The sequence below is a fragment of the Typha angustifolia genome, chromosome 10 (genome assembly GCF_048772165.1).
Source record: "Typha angustifolia cultivar Huaian chromosome 10, ASM4877216v1, whole genome shotgun sequence".
Classification (NCBI taxonomy): Eukaryota; Viridiplantae; Streptophyta; class Magnoliopsida; order Poales; family Typhaceae; genus Typha; species Typha angustifolia.
In genome coordinates this window covers 4774301-4793526 of record NC_133248.1, presented here as the reverse complement: position 1 = coordinate 4793526, position 19226 = coordinate 4774301, and the positions used below count along the sequence as shown (strand labels likewise).

At 33.6% G+C, this 19226-nt stretch overlaps 1 protein-coding gene across 2 annotated transcripts; it reads right to left on the bottom strand.

The window, feature by feature from the left end:
* Nucleotides 1-6621: 6621 nt before the first annotated feature.
* On the bottom strand, nucleotides 6622-17320 carry LOC140768660 (DEAD-box ATP-dependent RNA helicase 20-like). 2 transcript variants are annotated; one of them, XM_073109014.1, is made up of 10 exons: nucleotides 17162-17320; nucleotides 16471-17075; nucleotides 12501-12680; nucleotides 12220-12381; nucleotides 11959-12113; nucleotides 9132-9224; nucleotides 8964-9049; nucleotides 8665-8891; nucleotides 7168-7401; nucleotides 6622-7071 (listed from the first exon to the last, which is right to left on the bottom strand). In XM_073109014.1, exons 1-10 carry the CDS (start codon nucleotides 17215-17217, stop codon nucleotides 6971-6973), a joined length of 1899 nt encoding a protein of 632 aa, XP_072965115.1. In that variant the 5' UTR covers nucleotides 17218-17320; the 3' UTR covers nucleotides 6622-6970. The 2 variants fall into 2 exon arrangements, 1 of the variants encoding a protein (XP_072965115.1); XR_012105793.1 differs by lacking the exon at nucleotides 6622-7071 and having other exon boundaries at nucleotides 7263-7401; nucleotides 8516-8891.
* Between the last annotated feature and the right edge of the window lie 1906 nt (nucleotides 17321-19226).

Sequence of the window (19226 nt, the reverse complement as noted above, 5' to 3'; positions counted from 1 at the left end):
AGGAGATCGAGTCAAGTCTAATGGACCACTTTCCTGAGTTGTATGGTAGAGTGATGGGAATTGAACCTAATCGTGTCACATGGGAGGACATTGAGCTCAATAGATGAGTCTATTTTTCTTTATTTTATTTTCTTATGTGATTTAGTTACAGTCCTAGTTGTTTAAGTCATTTATTTGCATGAGCTAGTCAAAGAAAATTATAGTATGCATAGTTCTAAGAAAGTATTCATAAGATATTCATATAATACCCAAATAATGAGATCAAATGGATTAGATCGTTAATGTCATGATCTACAATTTTAGTATTTAAACTTTCTTTCTATTCGAATTCTATTTGGGACGAAACAGAGTTACAATTTGAGTAAGAGTTAGAGGATAGTTTAGATAAGTTAAATTATTTGTTTCTTATCTGGTTTCAGATTCTTTTATTTTATTCTCTATAAATATAGCCTTATGGCTTGTATTTTAGGTATGCTTTTAAATTATTGGATAAACTACTCCTTTTTTATAGCTCATTTTATTTATCTTGTTCCTAGTCTTCTCTTTGCATTAACCATCTCTACCTCCGATATGATTCTCTTCTTTGCCCATTACCATGGCTATTTGCCAATCATAACCTTCAGTCATCTATTATATCAATTTGGTATTAAAGCTCGAGTATCCTATATTGGTTTGCATCACAACCTTCAAATCTACTCAAAAGGTGATCATGTGTAGATCGTCCCATCATTATCATGATTAAGACCTAGAGTTATCTCCCTTAGATAATATATCAAAGATCTTATAAATCTCGTGAATCTTGATTGGTCGTCAATCGCATTATCAATTTTGATCAAATATCTTGTTAACCTTTAGTGATCAATCGTACTATTAATCTTGAAAAATCATCTTATTAATATTGATTTATAGCCAATCAAATACTTATTTTATCTTGTTTAACTTGCAATACCCTAAATCCACTCGCTCAGAGTTTATTTGGCTTTTTTGCCACTCCTCTAGCTGATCATTCATTTCCAGTATAACAAAGTTCTCATATATCAGACAATCATCATTCATGTATATTGTTCTACTATGAATTACTTTTCTTTCAATTTAGTAATTTATTATTTCTATTCGGATGAGTCTTACCTCAATAGAAATATAATTCTTATTACTTAGGCCCCATTTGGTTCGTGCATAAGGTTATTTGAAAATAACTTTATTCATACCTCTTAAATGTAAATTAGGTATATCTATAACTTTACTCATATTTTATTATTTAGTTGTAAAACGTAATAATTACCTTGAATGAATTTATGCAATAAATTGTATTTGGTTACTAATATGAATAAGTATCTTAATTATAATACAAATCTTACTTTAAAAGTGTGCATAACTTTATTTCAACCCTCTACCTTTGATAAAATTTTGTGCATAACTTGTAATGTGACTTATTTTATACAATGTTTTACTAAAATATGTATAAGTGTTTGATTGCAAAATGTATTTAAAGGAGTCCCAAAATATGAATAAATATCTCTTATATACGACTAAACGCTATATTTACTGCGTGGAAGTAAATGAGTCATTCGTAATGAAACCAAGCTTATTGTTGTTTACCAATCTTCAAATAAAACCCAAAAATATAGGCAACACCTTGGAAAATTTACATTTAAAATAGAGTTGGTTCTTAAATTTTATCACTTAGGTCAATTTTCGGTTTCCTTCGCAAATGAGGTATTTTCTAATTTTTTCCTTCCAAGTTTGCCCTTCTATCATTTAATACCTCATTAAATACTGATAGGACACGAGAAGTGGACCCGCACTCTTCTTCTTTGAAATGCCTTATGCTTGGCCCGGGCGCGTGCTCGCCTACGCACCCACACAACATACATGGCGCACACAATAGGACGGGTAGGGAAGTCATGTATAAATATTGTCACGTTTTTAACATATAAATATATCAAACAATCAATCAACTCTAGGCACGCCCTAACCTTTGCGCCCGCTCGGGTATCATCATGCTTTCTACCAACTATCATATCTATGAGAAGTCATATATTTCTTTCTAAATGTTATATCATATGCATTTATTCATTACTATAACAAGTCATGCATATCAGAAATTTAAGTTGTAAGAAGTCAAAATAAATATGATGAAATACAGTCCCCCATCAAATATTTGTCACATGCATACTTATGTTAAAAATCAGCTCGACATAAAGACGTGGCAATATAGTCATCTCCAATCATCTCTAGATATTATTATCATATTCATATCCAAGATGAACATAATCAAATGAATGAAAATATGCTCAATCGTAATCATCTTTACTTATGATCATACAATTATGCTAGAGACCAAAACAGAATGTGTATATATAGTATATCATAATATGGAAAAACTCTTTAGGAGGTAAAACTAGTCATTGTTTGATCAGAAGACACAAACCACATATCCCTCGTGTTCTTTCACCGAATGTCAACTTATTACTAGCAAGATCAATAAGGTCCCAAATAAGGGGATTCGGGATCTAGAAATATTTAAGTAATATGACCTTAGTTGTTTATTCAATTAGAATCCATTCTTGTAACATATGCTAATTTATTAGGTTTTATTAAATAACTAATATATATATATATATATATATATATATATATATATATATATATATATATATATATAATTAGGATAACATTAATATGTTGTTACTATAAATTATATTTGTTTATTAATGACTCTAGTTTCCTAATCATATATTAGGCATATAATACTTAATCTCTTTGATATAAAACATAAAAGACCAAATATATAATAATATAATTAAAAATATAGTACATACAATATCTAAGTATAATTCAATTATTGTGATTAGTACACTTACTTAATTAGTCACTAATTGTACATAGATAATTATAATCCGATTATATAAAAACAATTGTCATAGCTTAGTATTTCATTTTATACAAAAATAATATATAATAATAACATGCTAAAATAGTTATATATAATATTGACATGAATATAGGATTATTATCCATATAACTATATATATATAAATTTTATAACTATGTATAAGCCATAGATATATTTATATGAAAATATGTATAGTTATAATCAATTTCTATACTGATTATACTTAGTTAATAATCATGTTAGAGAGTAAAAATTATCAAAATAATTATTGGCTAAATAAAATTTAGCTTATCTTTAGAAAATAACTATATAACTAAAAGAAGAGAAAAGGAAGAAAAAATCCCTCTTCTACATCGCTAGGCTTGGCCTAGCACCATATGCTATAGTGTTGGGCCAAACCCAACACTATTGTAGTAGAGGAGGTGGAAAACCGAGGAAGAAAGAAAGAAAGAAAGAAACAAAGAAAGAAGAAGAGAAGGAGAAGAAGGAGAAGCGAAGGGAAAGGAGGGTAGCTAGGCCGGCAGGGAGGGGCTTGGCTATTGCTGGCCAACCAACTGTCGACCTCTCACTGGCTGCTCAGGTCTGGCTAACTAGAGAGAGAGAGAGAGAGAGAGAGAGAGAACAAAGAAGAAAGGAGGAAGGGTTGGCTAACCCGAGAGAGAGAAAGAGAGGATTGCTCACCTCGGCAATGGCGGCAGGCCAACGTCGGCAAGAGAGAGAGAAAGATAGAGAGTTTGAGAGGGGAGACCAAAAGAGAGGAAAGTGGAGAGAAGCAGTAAGAGAGATAGTTGCAGTGGCGACAAGGCTCACTGCGATAGCAGCGATGGGATGCGTGGCACCCCCTTCCGTATGCAAGGGGCTTGCATGGACATGAGGTCAACCACACTTTGGTCGGCCACGTCATGCCCAAAAATATGTTTTTCTCTTTTTTTGCTGCTGAGTTGTTGCATTCTTCACTATCTTTTAATCCTTCTTTTCTTTCTATACAAGTCTTTCTAGTCGTTCTTTAATTAATAAAGTAAGAGACTAATTGAAAATAGTGGTGAGATCTTTAGGATTAATTACTCAGCTATTTGTTTGATTTGCTGATAAGTATGTGAATCCATTAGTTATTCTAATGGTAGACAGAAAAGGAATATACAACTTGAAAGGACCTAATCTATGTTGCAAATAAGTTAACAAGTATCTTGTTGTGAGTACTACAAATTAGCAAAGTATTAGTGAGTATAAATGTATCTAAAATGTTTTAATAAGGTAGTATCTCTCTCTCTTTTGATTCTTCTTTTTTCTGATCGTATTTCATAGTTAATTAACTACAAATTTTGTAAAAAGATTGTGAATTGCAGCCAGAGTTTCATGGTTAATTTACAAATTTCATAATTAATTTATAAACTTCACATATATACAGCTTGGAAAAATTGCAAATTTTCTCCTTTACATTAATTGACATGAGCTTTCTTTACCATCAGTAATCTATGTAGGGATATACATATTTCTTTTAGCTTGTAAAATATAAGCACTTGTGATAATTGTGAATCAAATTATATTGGGCAAGCTTGTACAAGAGGCTTATATAGAATTACAAAGGTATTGATATCTCCAAAAGTTTAAATAGGGTAGTATCTCTTTTCTGTTGTTTATTTATAAAATTTGCAGTTAACATGAAAAAATTTTTACTCTACTCTTCTACTTATTTTTCTATATTACACTACTTCACTGCCTTATTTTTACTGTACGAGAAACTTGTGTAGAATTATTTTCAATAAAAAAAAAGACAAAGAATGTTAATAATATAAATGCAAAATTTGTAAATTAACTTTATCGATGTTCACTTATTTAAAAGACTGACTATAACATTTGATTCTTTTAGCTCTTTAAATTGAAAAAAAATCTCATGTATATTTAAAAAATTGTCTTAGATAAATAAAAGTGCTCATGTACATTAGAAGGATATTAGTGATTATAAAAAGTCCCCAAAAGTTTAAATAGTATAGTATATCTTTTACTCCTCCTCATCCACCTTCTTTTTATAATTATAATATTCATAGATAATTTTACAAATTATTTTACTCTACTTATTCTTCTATATCTCACTCCACCACCTTATTTCTCTTATATACAAAGCTTATATAGAATATTTTTAGTGAGGACTATAAGTATGGATGATTTTTTAACTCTTTCAATTTGGAAACAGTCTAATATATAGTTATTGTGTTAGATAAATAAAGTGCTCATAACTAAATATCGTACCTTATTTGTTACACAAATTAACTTCATTTTAGGTTGTATCTCTTTCACTTTTTTTTTATCCTCTTTCTTAATCTGATCATAGTTTGTAGTTAATATACAAATTTTATAAATTAACTATGAATTTTTAGAAAAACTATGAATTATAGTTAGAAATATAAATAAAGATGATTCTTTTAGCTCTTTCAATAAGAGAACAATCTAAGGTATAATTAAGAAAAGTGCCCATAACTAGATATTGCACCTTATTTGCAACACATTAAGTTTTTATTTAGAGAAACCAAACAATTCGAATTAAAGATACCAACTATATCGTAGATATGCGAACGTCATAAATAAAGGAGAAGAAGAAAAGCAGAAAAGAGAAAGTAGTGACAATTATTTTTATTAGGGAACATAAGTAAAGATGATTCTTTTAGCTCTTTCATTAGGAAAACAATCTAATGTATAGTTAAGAAATTGTGTTAGAAAATGAAAGTGCTCATAACTAGATATTGCACCTTATTTGCAACACATATTAAATTCATTTTAGAGTAGTATCTGTTTCACTCTTTCTTATCCTCTTTCTTTTTCTGACCATATTTCACTGTTAATCTTCAATTAGAAAAAAAAAAAACTGTGAATTATAATTAGAAAAGTAAGAAGGATGATAAAAGCAGCTCTTTCAATTAGGAAACAATCTAATGTATAGTTAAGAAATTATGTTAAATAAATAAAAAAGTGCCCATAACTAAAAGATAGTACACCTTATTTGCAACACATTAAGTTTTTTTCAAAGAAAACTAACCAATTCGAATTAAATATACAGCTACATCTTATATACGCGAACGTCCAAATAAATGTAAGTTTTCCTAACAAAACTTCAGTATTGAAATAATTAAACAAAACTTCTCTCTATTCTTATATTGTACTATCAACATTAATGAGCACTAAATGGCAGGACATTAAAAAAAATGTCTTATATGCAGAGGAAACAAAAAAAAAAGGCTTAAATGACAAAAATAAAAACGTACTGTGCAAATTTCCCCTAATCACTTGATATCTTTTTATCTTTCGAACTTTAAATACCCAACGATTTCTTCTCCAAGAAAATGAAAGTGTAATAAGAGAAAACACTCGGCAGCCTCTTCCTGCTTGCTTGAAGAGGAGAGAGATGAATGCACATCGCCTCTTGTCTATTGCAACAATGAGTTAAAAGCAGAGTAATAAATTGACAGTTGGTTGAGTGTTGCCTTGCCGAGAGCAAATTAATACTTAATATTGTCTTATTAAGCTAAAATACCTCGGTGGTATAAAATAAATTTAGGATGTATGTACTACTAAACTAGTTTTAAAATAAATTATTATTTGGATATTAAACTAGTATAGACCTTACTATAATAGAATAAAAGTATGCTTATACTATATCAAAACGGAGGCCTTATTGCAAAGAAAAATTAAAAAATATCACAGCATCAACATTAGTAAATATACCTCACTATAAGAAACTGAGATAGCATCAACATTAGTAAATATACCTCCACTGCAATACAGCGTACATAAATCATACATTTGGTTCACGAAACTAACCATTTTTCTACTGTACCAGTTGTATGTTGAAAGCCATCAACTGCAATCCCAGTGTGAGAAAGTCGTATATAGTGCAAGAAGCTAACCACATCTCAACTGGGTGGTACAAGGAGAGACTGATTTTACCAAAATAAAGCATTTCGCCTTCAGAAGTTGGACTGGCAAACTGACAGTTGCCAAAAGCTGAGTACGCTATTAATTAGTAACATAACTACCGAAGCAAAACAATTGGCTGTTATTGTCTCTCGTCAAGAGTGATTACCATGCCCTCCTCCCTCCAAGTGGGATGGAGTTGGACCCAGAAATCAAAGACCTATTACCATATCCTCGGCCCCTCGAACGGAAATTCCCACCAGAACCTAGAAACAAACAAATGAAAAGATTAGAAAAACGAATCTGTCTAGAAGACCATATATAATCCATCTAAGAGACAGAAAAGGTTATAGCACATATACCTCCGGCATTACCACTTGCTGACCTAACCATGGATGTCAATGCTGGACTCACAATCTGGCCAGCTCCTCTTAGGATTTTGACAAGATCCCTAGCAAACCTTGCATTTGATTGGGTGAAAAAGGTGACGGCAGTGCCCTTCGCGCCAGCACGCCCAGTGCGACCAATTCTGTGGACATAGTCCTCGAGGCTTGTTGGGAAATCATAATTGATCACACATTTTATGTCCTTCACATCTGTAACATGCAAAAGACTAGTGAATCAATTAACACTAATTCAAATATCTAGGATGGATTCCCTCCAAGAGGACTTTCCTGAAGGAAACAATATATGAAACTGCCCTTAGTTTTGTAAAAATCTCAACATCAATCCAAAAAACACATTCAAATGTAACTATTTCCCCACTGCCTCCATAAACAGTATTAAAATGAAACAGAACGAAGATCATGTTGCTACTATATGGAGTCGACAGGGCTGCAAAACTGAACCAGCTTCAGTATGGGTGGTGATAACACTTCATCAGCCTTGTATCTGAAACATGTCAGATGGTAGGAAAGATGCAATTAAAAGCATCTCAGTGAACTTCTATCATTTCAATATGTAAACCCTACTCTGATTTCTTATTATATCAAAAAAAAATATTATAAGATTATTTGCAGGATAATTAAACTGAATCAAAACAATTTCATACTTAATGTCCATCAAACATAGGCTGCAACAATAAGGTGCCAAATCAGAGGCGAGAGACAGACCTATCTGTTGAAAAGGACAGGAAAACTTTTCAACAATGTATAGACCTGTTGGCAGTGATACCAGCAAAGTAGGCACAATTGACAGGACTTGTAAGAGGGTACCAATAGAGCAGTCTTGCAAATTGAGGAAACTCGATCATTGGGAGAAGGCAGACAATGCAAAAACTGAAGTGTCTACTCGAGAGTTCAGATAATAATCAATTATAAACCAATGGAAACAAGACAAGAAAAAAATCATCTTCAATACATATTTTGAGTTTGTAATTATACTAGTAATGCAAGCTAAAGAACACTATATGCAACAAGCAACCTATCCTTCAGCATCCACTGACATATTCCACTTGATGCACTATTAAATGTTACGATGAATAAGTTTCTAGTTCTACCTTCCATTCCTATAAGGTGACTATCATGGGAATGTTTACGCCTATAAGGAGGGCAAGTCAGCAAAAAATGCAAGATACATTCCTTGGGATATGATAGCAAAGAAGCATGACGCAAGTGCTGTCTTGACATCATCAGAAAAGAGAAAGAAGTGTGCTGGTAACACTGCCGGTGCTTACACTCAAAGGAGGTAAACAGAGAAGAAACTTGCTACCTTGACATGATGGCAACTTTGTCACACACCAACCCACAAGTTCAGTTCACTTATTCTGTAACTGGCCAGCAGCCCGCCTACTCGCCGTCCTTGTGTACTTGAACTAAAGAAAGGATATTTTTAAGATGCCTTAAACAAAGTGGTCCTACCAAGACCACGTGCGGCTACATCAGTTGCAGTCATTACTGGACTTTTGCCACTTTTGAACTCTGCCAGAACCCAATCTCTTTCAGCTTGGGCTTTATCACCATGGATTGATAATGCAGGCCAACCATCCATCCTGAGTTGCCGAGTGACCTGGTCACATCCTTTCTTAGTCTCAAGAAATATTAGGATTCGGCTCCCATCCATTAATTCACCCAAGAGTTTTACCAGCCTACAAGGGATAAATAAAATTACTCAATAATATCATATCAATGCATGACCAATGTAAAGTCGTTTTCCATACCTGGGATACTTTTCATGCTCTGCAATAACTTCCACAACCTGATTTATTGATTGATTGGCTTTAAGATCAGGGGATCCTATTATTATCTATAAATTCAATTAAAATTTATGTATCAGTACATCAATTAATTATGATTATCCATATAACAATGATTAAAGTACTATAAACCTTATATGGGTTGTGCAAAAACTGTCTTGCCAATGCCTCCACTTCTCTAGGCCATGTCGCACTCCAATATAATGTCTGCCTGTCAGGCCGGATCTGCCATTAAGAGAACTCGGTCAACTATGTTGAAAATAAAGAAAGAACAGGATAAGGGAACTCAGACAAAAGTGAAAAAAAATTAGTTATGCTGTTTTGGAAATATTATTAAGAATATGTAGAAGAGATATTCTATAACTATGATCTTAGGTTTATTCTTTTGACAGAATATGATCAAATATTAAAATGGCATAAAAAGAAAATCTTCAGAATTCTAAAAAGAAAAGATATTCTGATAAAACAGAGGATTCCTTCATAGATGTAACCAATTAAAAGGATCACCGATCAGATATATAACAATCCACTTAAAAAACAAACAAATTATAATCTGATATATAACAATCCACTTAAAAAACAAAGAAATTATAATCTTATCCAACCAAACGTACAGTAATTAAAAAATAAATAAAAGTACAGTAAGGGTTTAAGAATTAAGACTGTTGTTTCCATGATAAACACTACCAACAATATGATCTCCTGCAGAGGGTATGCAACTAAGGAACAACTATGACACGCAAAATACTGATTGAAGTATATAACAGATAGCTAATAGTTTATTTACAGAAGAAATAAAGATTCCAGCAGTTGAAAGAACCAATTTTGAGATTTCGAACACAAATTTCTGAGAGCAGAAGATTAAATAGGCGTTCTAACGCATTTACCCGACAGCCAGAAAATTATTTAGGCGTTCAAACGCCCGATGGCAAGGAACTTTAGTTTAGATATTTTAATTAAATGTTTTTGCTTATGTTAGACAATAAGATTCGAGCATATTTGATTTTATTACCAAGTCTAGTAAAGTTAGATAGCCACTTATAAATAGATATAATATGCACCTAGATAATCATCTTGAATTATTGAAGTTAATTTGCAAGATTATCTCCTTCCTCCTTGTTGGACTACCTTCAAGCTTTAGAACCCTATCCACCATCTAGGATCTTCATTGTTATCTTTCACTTTGTTTGGCCGCACCCGTTGACCCTAAGGAACAGCCTTACTTTTTTTCTATCACTTTCCTACCGACTACCTCGACTTCCACAATTGTCATCTCCACCACCTTGCCATAACCCTTAGCAGTTCACCACAACGCCTCTTTGGCCTCCCCTTTCCACGATCTATCCCAATAAATTCGTTCTACATCTCGAATCTATACTCTACCATCTAACTGTTTGATCTAGAATTACATCTTAACTTTAGAAATCCGCAGTAACCTTAATTTTCTACTAGTGAGTCAGAATTCAATTCTGTCTTCAAATTTGGACTCGCAATATTCGTGGGGTTAGGAAGGTAACCATTACAAAGTATTAAATTGTTTGATGCCTAATTAATTAAAAGGAGTAGTCTACTCCGAAGAAGCAAGGACCTTTCTGTGACCTTCTACATAATCTAAACAGCTAATCTAAAGCAAGCTTCTGAATACAAATAAGTCCAGGAGCTTAGCATATATACAGGCACATGCAAATCAGCAGCTTCTTCATAAAGACAGAGTCCATACATAATTAAAATCTACAATACTTAGTTTAGATGTTTATTAAGATGTATCCTCATTGGTTAAAAGGAAATTATTGTCATTTGTAGGGTGATACGTGGGATGAAAGAACAATAGTTGTTAGCCAAATTAAATTATAAAATGTCCAGAGAGGAAATCAGTGAGAAAATGGTGGGTAGAGAGAAGACAGGTGAAGGAAAAGGGGAAGGTGAAAACAAAGATCAACTGAGCTAGGCAATTTCACTAGTAGTAGTACTTCGTGTAAGCAAAAAGCAATAATGAAGCAAAAAGAAAAAAGAAAAGAAAGAAAGAAAGAAAAGAGAACTTGGCATTTGTGGAGACACAGATCAGAGGCAGAGATTTACATGTTTTCTCTTATGTCCATAATCTTTGGCATGACTCCTCTTCTTATAAATTGTTTGCTCACATTGTTTCAACAATAAAAGAGAAAAATATGAAGGATTTGGTATCATCATATGAAAAACACAACAAAAACCTATTAGATTCAGTGCTCCTTCTTTAAAAAAGGTAGTAAAATATACACTAAGAAAATGAAAAAAGATTACATTGTAAATTGTTCCTTTAGTTTCGTCTTATGAGAATCATAAAAGAAAAAATGCACAGCTTTGTGAAATAAAACAGATCAAATGACAAGTTGAATGTCAGGCTGTCAGAAACAAAAAATATTTCTCGCAAGACCCGTCATCCTGCCTAGTAATAAAAACCAGAATATGTTTTTAAGAAAATAAAAACCAGAATATTGCACCCCTTGCTTTGTCAAACAAACCCTACCTGCAATTCTGAAAATTGATTAATTACTACATGTGAGTTGTGAATAGATCTATATCATCTATTGACAACAAAACCTTATTCACTACCGATATAAACAATTACAACAATCAATGCCTTTAGCCCATGGAAGACAATCGATTACAATCCTGAATTTGCTGATCCAAGTTGCTCTAAATTTTGTTGTTTTCAATATTTTGAGAAAAGCTTGAATCAGAACTATCATGAAGAAATTCTTTTAGGCCTCCCAACACCAACAATGAACAGTCGAACCATGTAAAATACTAAATAAACAAGCTTATCTGGAGATTGAATATCAGTTTATGGTTAGCCTATAGTAGTTCCAATCATCAATAGATGAGTAGGCCCCTATGCTGATTAACTGGTATTAATTATCAGGACAAAGATTTAGGTCATTAAATAATAAATATAAACAAATTTAAATGATAATCATACTTGTGATAGAATTTTTCGTATCTGAGGCTCAAAACCCATGTCCAGCATGCGATCTGCCTCATCCAATACAAGGTATGTTATTCTACGCAGGTTTGTATGACAAGCTTCCAACATATCAATGAGTCGACCAGGCGTCGCAATGACAATTTCAACTCCTACAACAAGCAAAAGAAAACAAAATCTTTTAAAAAGCCGATACCTATGTGAGGAATGTTCAAGAATGAAGCAGATTCAATATTAGAAGTGTGAATCAATTCCAACCTCTTTTAAGATCACGTATTTGTGGTCCTTTTGGTGCGCCACCATAAATGCAAGTGCTTCTGATATTTGATTGTGATCCAAATTTTATGGCTTCTTCTTGGATCTGAACAGCCAGTTCTCTTGTAGGTGCTAGGATCAGAACAATTGGACCATCACCATGCACTGCAAAGTGCAATCATCAGGGTCACAAGAATATCAACCAAAGGTTCTGATATAGTCAAATCAAAAGTGAACGGCAATACATAACTATGAGTATCTACCCTTTACAAATTATGACTAACCTAGCCGAGGTTGTGCATTTACATGCACTAGAGCTGGGAGCAAATAGGCCAATGTCTTCCCTGAACCAGTCTCCGCAATACCAACTACATCTCTTCCCTTTAGAGCCATGGGCCACCCTTGAGCTTGGATAGGTGTTGGCTCAACAAACCCATATTTAGCTATCACTTGCAAGCAGTAATCTGTTGAAACAATGTGGGTTAATATGCCAAAAGAATATCAGGTTGGAAATCTAACTGTAATGAAAAATAAAGTCAACTTCCTGCACATGGGCATACTCCCCAAAATTATGTTCTTTCCTACACATAACAATTACCAAAAGAGTATTTGATGAGGTTACTTGCAGATTTATGAATGGAAATTGAGTGTTGCAGACTGAATTATGCAGTAATCTGCTTAATCCCAAAGAGAGGAGGAGAAAGAATTGAAGAGTTTTGATCTATAAGTTTGCTAATTTGTAATTTCAAAATTGATGGATGGGCGGTGTCACATTTAGTATTTTTTATGCTAACATTTGGAGGGAGGAAGGAGTGTTATTAAATTAAATTTTAAACAAGCATGTGATATTATTAGATGGGACTACATGGAGGGGATACTCAAAGCTAGGAAATAAGTGGAGGGATGTGGATGAAGCAAGTGATAACAATTGGGCAAACTGCAGTTATGGTAAATGGGCAGGTTGTTTAATATTTCAAATGTAAAAAAGAGTTAAGACAAAGGGATCCATTGTCTCCGCCATTTCTGCTGGCAACTGATGATTTGAATAGGATTTTGACAAGAGCTGCGCAAGGCTAAGCAAAAAGGTTTTCTCTGAAATCTTTAATCGTGTCGCACAGAAATTGTCTATTAAATATTTAACGTCCCCTTTGAGTAGTGCAAAATTGAAAAGGGAAGTTGGTTTTGCATTCACTAGTGAATAAAGTGGCAAGGAAACAATCTGGTTGCACGGGAAGAATGTTGTAATTAGGGGACAAATAACACCACTGAAATTCAGTATTTATTATGTAGTACTATTCTTTTGTACCACCAATTATTTTCCTCATGACAACATGGGTAAAGAAAAAAATTGACCCAACCACAAACAGGTTTCTCTGGAAGAGAACTGGGTTCAAAGAAAACAGGATATGCATTAGCAAATTAAACCAAAAGAAAATTATTTTCTTCTTTCCTAATGGCACAAGGACAATCTGCCAAAAGAAAATTATCAAAGGAAACTAACAGCAATAGGAAAGCATCCAACTAGGAATCCAAAATTTCTAATAACCATTGGAACAATTTGGAGTTTAATTCAGTCTCCACTTCATAGCATCAATTTCAAGTGAGCAAGTGTGGGAAGAAACATGGGAGTAACAGGGAGAGAAGGAGAAAAGGAAGTGGCAATCACAGGGGATAACATTTGTCGGACGGATCCGGTCTTGGACTAGATCCAACTCAAAAATTAAACCCCGTCATATTGGGTGTTTTGGCCAAAACTGCCACATGTTGGATTGGGATCAACCAAAACTTAAATTCATACATAATAAGAAAATTTTGACAAAGGAGAATTATGGTAAATATATAATAATAAAATATCTCACAAAAATAGACATGTGATGGCAGTTTAAGTTGGATCAATATCTAGAAACAAAATTCAATATTCATGACAGATGAGATCCAAGATAGATGAATACTAAGGGGGACAGGATACTAGTCACTAATTTCTTAAGAGATATACCTCTTTGGAGAACTAGGAAGGACAAGGATAAAGGAAATGGAAAGAAAGAAAATGAGAGAGAAATAGGATATACAACAAAGAAATTTAATTCAATCACACAAAGATGGGCTGGTCAACACTCCCCATTCCAATGAGGTATGGGCATGAGTTGAATACGGGTCAAGTGCCCGCTCAAAATCTAATAACCCATTTAAAGATTAGTCAATTTAGTATGCACTTTACAAAAAAAAAAAAAAAAAAAAAAACAAATGGAAGTGAGAGAAGGTGAAAGAGAGGAGATCAAAGTTTCTTCTTCAAATTCCATCAAAAGGTAAATTTTTTCATCCATTCTCTTAAATTTATTTTTACACTTTAAAAACTATTTTGTACAAATGATAAATATAGGTCAATTTACTTGATCTATTATTTGTAATGGTCTTTCTATATATACCTATTAAAAAAAATTTACATGTATGATGGGACAATTTGATTCGTTCCCCGCCAAAAAAAAGAACAAAACATTTCCCAAATTTCAAAATAATCCAAAATTAGTATGTCAAATTCATTTAAATTGGATCAATTGGTAAAGAAATATGTTAGATTAACTCCATATGAGTTGATTTCATGGATGGCCATGCCGACCTACATGGAGCGTGTTGGTCGACACTTGCCGTGCTCGTAGCTTACCGATACGTGGCACGAAGGGTGCCACACGGTTGCCCTTCTAATAGCTTCACCCCTCACCATCGACCTCATCGTCAAGCTACCTATCGCCGATCATCACTCACCGCTCGCCAATCGTTGTCGCTTCATCGGATGCCCTAGATCGAGAGAGAGAGGGAAGGTTAAAAACTTATGTTTCGGATCTGGCGAGTGCCGAGCGATGGCGACAGCGACTGCAAAGACGAAGGCGAGTATCCCTTACTTTTTTCTCTCCTTCTCTTACGGCACATGCCATGCCAGTGGTCAACACAGTTCGTGCCTGTGGCACGACCATCGTTGGTTGATTTAAATTCAAATTTTATAATTTTTAGCTAATATTTAACATAATTAAATTTCCTCCCAATTATTCCCCAAATTTGAAAGAGATATGAAATTAATATGTTTATTGATAATATTTGATACAAAATTCTCATATTATTTTTGTGCCAATATATATAGTTTTTAGCCTTCCCCGTGAATCTATGTATGTTCAACTAAGTTTTAGTTTAATTATTAAACTATTATCAATTAATGAATGTATTCAATCATATTATCTATTAAATTATTTTTCTATTTGACTATTACTATATATTTAATAAAATAAACCATTTACAACAATATCTAAGGACAAAGGACTCTAATGTAAGCTTTAAAAAATATATTTAGAGTAAAAACATATCTAAATATCATAAATAATATATTAGAGGTGTGAGAAGGGCATGCTGAGTCGAGCATGACATGTGCTTTGGCACAACAATCCTTGCAATCACATAAAACTTGTCACTTTTTAGATAGAGACTTTTTATGAAAGAAATTATGACTGAACATGAAAAACCTCAATATTTTTATTGCATTTTGAATTAAAACAAAAAAATTGCAAATTAAATTATTAGGATAATCTATTTTATATGTCCTATGGTAGGTTAAACATGTACGCCTCACAAGCAATTCATAGTTAAGCATAAGACTAATAATAATCATTGTTATCTTCAGGTTAACTAAATGGAAATCTGTTGGCTAGGTAACTTATATCCATCTGTATTATCATTGATCAATGTTAACTGAAATAAGCTAATCCCAACAAAATAATACTAGCTTCTTATATTACAAAATGGTCAATGCAATCGTGACATTTAATCTTGCCTTCCACCAAAGTTTCTACCTACATTCTTACTTGAGCCCACTTACTATAGTGAATTACAACATCCAGATCAATTTTCACTTGAATTCAGTATCTAGTTTTGTTAGATCACGCTTACCAAAATTCACAAACAGCATCCATAATTTTCCTTATAAACTTTTAAAATTATGTTCTATATATATTGAACATATATAGGCTAACTGATGCATCTAGATATGTATGCGGGCAAAGCAAATTAAGCAGTTTGAAACTAAATTATGTTCTTTACACAATAAATTATATTTGTACTGCTTAAGTATAATATTCCTACGTACACATTAGTTTCATCATTTATCTCCATCAAAAAAAAAAAAAATGAGAGCAATTCATGCAGAAGAAAATGACAACACAAGCAGAAAGCACAAAAAAAAACAAAAACTTTCCAACATTAACATACCTGGAAAACCAGCATCATGAAAGAACCTGATGGGCTTCGGCACGTCAAGTCCTTCAACTGTGATCTCCCGGTGCCGACGATAAAGCAGCACTTCGTGCTCTGACATGGCCTGCATTTCCGGGCTCTCCACATAGAAGTTCTTCTCAAACGGGATCAGGTCATGGAAATTCTGTTTTGGGAGCGAGATACTATCAAGATCATCTCTTGGCTTCCCAAAATCTCTTGCGGCGCCACCACCACGACCACCAACACCAAACCTGCCGGCCCCAGGCCTCCCAACAAAGCCCCTTCCGCCACCCTCACGCCCTCCAAATTCTTGCCTTCCCCCAGCTCCCCTCCCAGAACTAAACCCTCGGGCACCACGAGCTCCGTCGGAGAACCTACCTCCTCCTCCTCTTCCACCGTCAAAAACCCTTCCTCCACGGCCACCACGGGATCCATGGTCGCTGCCCCTCCCGCCGCCACCGCCATAAGGTAAGCGGGGTAGGTCGGAGCCTGCAGTAAATTTATCCGGATGGGGAAAGAAGGGAGCAGCGCCTCCAAGGCCGACGCTTCCCATAGGGACAGATAGGGTAGGAAGAGGCGGCGGAGGCCGCATAAGATCGCTGCGAAGCAAGAGAAGGAAGAGGAAGCATCAGAAGAAGAAGAAGAAGAAGTGGAAGGAAAGATGAGATCTTTGGACAAGGATTACCTCCGTCTCTCTCTGTATGAGGTGGGATCAGCATATCTGAGATCGAAAGGATTCATCTTTCTTGCTCCTTGGATTTGCGAGGCTATCTCCGGCCTCTGGTCTCGTGATGTGAAAAGAGCAACTAGGGTTTTCGCGCGGACCGCCGGGTATATTAGGAGGAGGAAGTTTGTTCAATAAGCGGTGATTTGATGACGACACATTTCCATTGTCTTTTTTTTTTTAATGCCGACTCACATTTTAGGTTTCCTTGAAGTTTTTTTTTTTTTTTCCTTCCTCTACCATCGGAGAAATGCACAGACTGTGTAATACATTCCAAAGTTATTATTTCTATAATTCACAGTTATATATCATGTTTAATTTTTAACTAAACTATAAGGCGGCAATATATAATTATACTATTTTGTCACTTTTTATCTCAAGTTAGACCATGGTGATTTTCCTTTATTTTTTTGGTGGGAGACAAATGTATTCCAATTGTACTTCTCAAAAAACAAAATAAATCTTTTTTCACAAAAATTAGTACATCTTTTTAACCCAATGAATTAAATTCTCAACCTCTTTAAAGCATTTTGTCTAAATTTATTTTGTTATTATCGTCTTTAAAAACCATATACAAGTTTATATCATGAGAAATAAAATTGTAGAAAATTGGATAATATTTCCAATGCATTGAAAGTAATACATATCAAAATACACATTATAAAGAATAATCAAAACACCAACCATATATACATTTCTTTTCTAAGCAGTCATCTTCAACATATAGTTAGTACCTTACAAGATCAAATTTAAGGATTCTCTAATGCAAATCGGGTTAAATCGGATCATACTATGAAGACATTGGATTCTATGAATTAAATCTACTTATCTTATTTATTCTGTTTATATAGTTTAGCTAAAATCTAAGTAGGTTAGCATTTATTTAATTAGCTAAACTTGTTCACTTATGTATAATTTTAGGAAAATATTTTGTAACTATTTATCAGTTACCGAATATTATGAGACTACTTGGAGATGATCGAAGACATCCTGGTCTACAACTTTCGTATTCAAAGTTTTTCCATATTAGGACTCCATATGTGGCATAATGAAGAAACATTCTGAGAAGGATAAAAAAGGTTAATTTAGCTAAGTCATGTTTATCTCTGGGTCATATTTATTTTTAATATAAACTTTTAAGATAAGCCTAGTTAAATCATGTGAGCCACAAAGGCAAGTTCAATTAAATTATTTAAGTCTGTAAGACAAGTTTAATTAAGTCACGTAAGTCTCTAAGGCAAGTTCTAATTCAAATTGTATAAGCATTTAGGGCTAAATCCGAATAGGACTCATTATACCTGACTTCTATATAAAGGGCTTGGGCTTTATTCATTCAAGCATCCAAGTATTGAGACTTAATTGAGTTTAATTTTTCTTATTCTTGCATTTACCATTTTTGTTACAGTCGTTAAATCATCTTTATTTTCTTAAGAGTAGATCTAAGTTAGAAACTCAAATTCTATCTTCAACCCATAGCCACCCTATAATATGGCCGTCACCACCACCGTTGGCCATTTGCCACCCTCCGGTGATCGCCGCAATGTCGCATATTTACCATTTTGCTCTATTTTGACATTACTCCACTATTTTAATTATATCTTTTCAACCAGACATCTATTTGACATAAAACTATAGCCATTAGAACACTATCTTATGAGGCTATGATTACATAAATTTTTATAATTTTTTTATGTCTGGATTTGTTCAAATCTGGTCCGTAATATTCTCGTGAGAGATAAAATAACAGAATATTGGATAAGTTATCTAACTCATCTAAAATAATACTTATCAAGGTTTGATGATATGGCCCTACTTAGGGTCCTCCCAAATAGGTCAAGGGTGAGCCAAAATAATAAAGAAAATTAACCTTGGCCCCATATCTAATCGACTAAACAAAATCTGTCTAGTTAGGGCTTTTGGGTGTCTTATGCCTTTTATACTTAGAATTTAGGTATGTTATTTAGCTGGAGAATAAATCTTATGCCTTTTTGGGTGTCTTATGCCTTTTGGGTGTCTTATGCCTTTT

Bases quoted from the DNA above. Each gene is read 5' to 3' on its own strand.
- LOC140768660 (XM_073109014.1), bottom strand. From the start codon at position 17,217: ATGAATCCTTTCGATCTCAGATATGCTGATCCCACCTCATACAGAGAG. The intron at 9,225-11,958 runs GTATGATTATCA...TCTTAATGGCAG, and splicing joins TACGAAAAATTCTATCACAA to ATCCGGCCTGACAGGCAGAC. The intron at 8,892-8,963 runs GTATGGAAAACG...TATCCCTTGTAG, and splicing joins GAGCATGAAAAGTATCCCAG to GCTGGTAAAACTCTTGGGTG.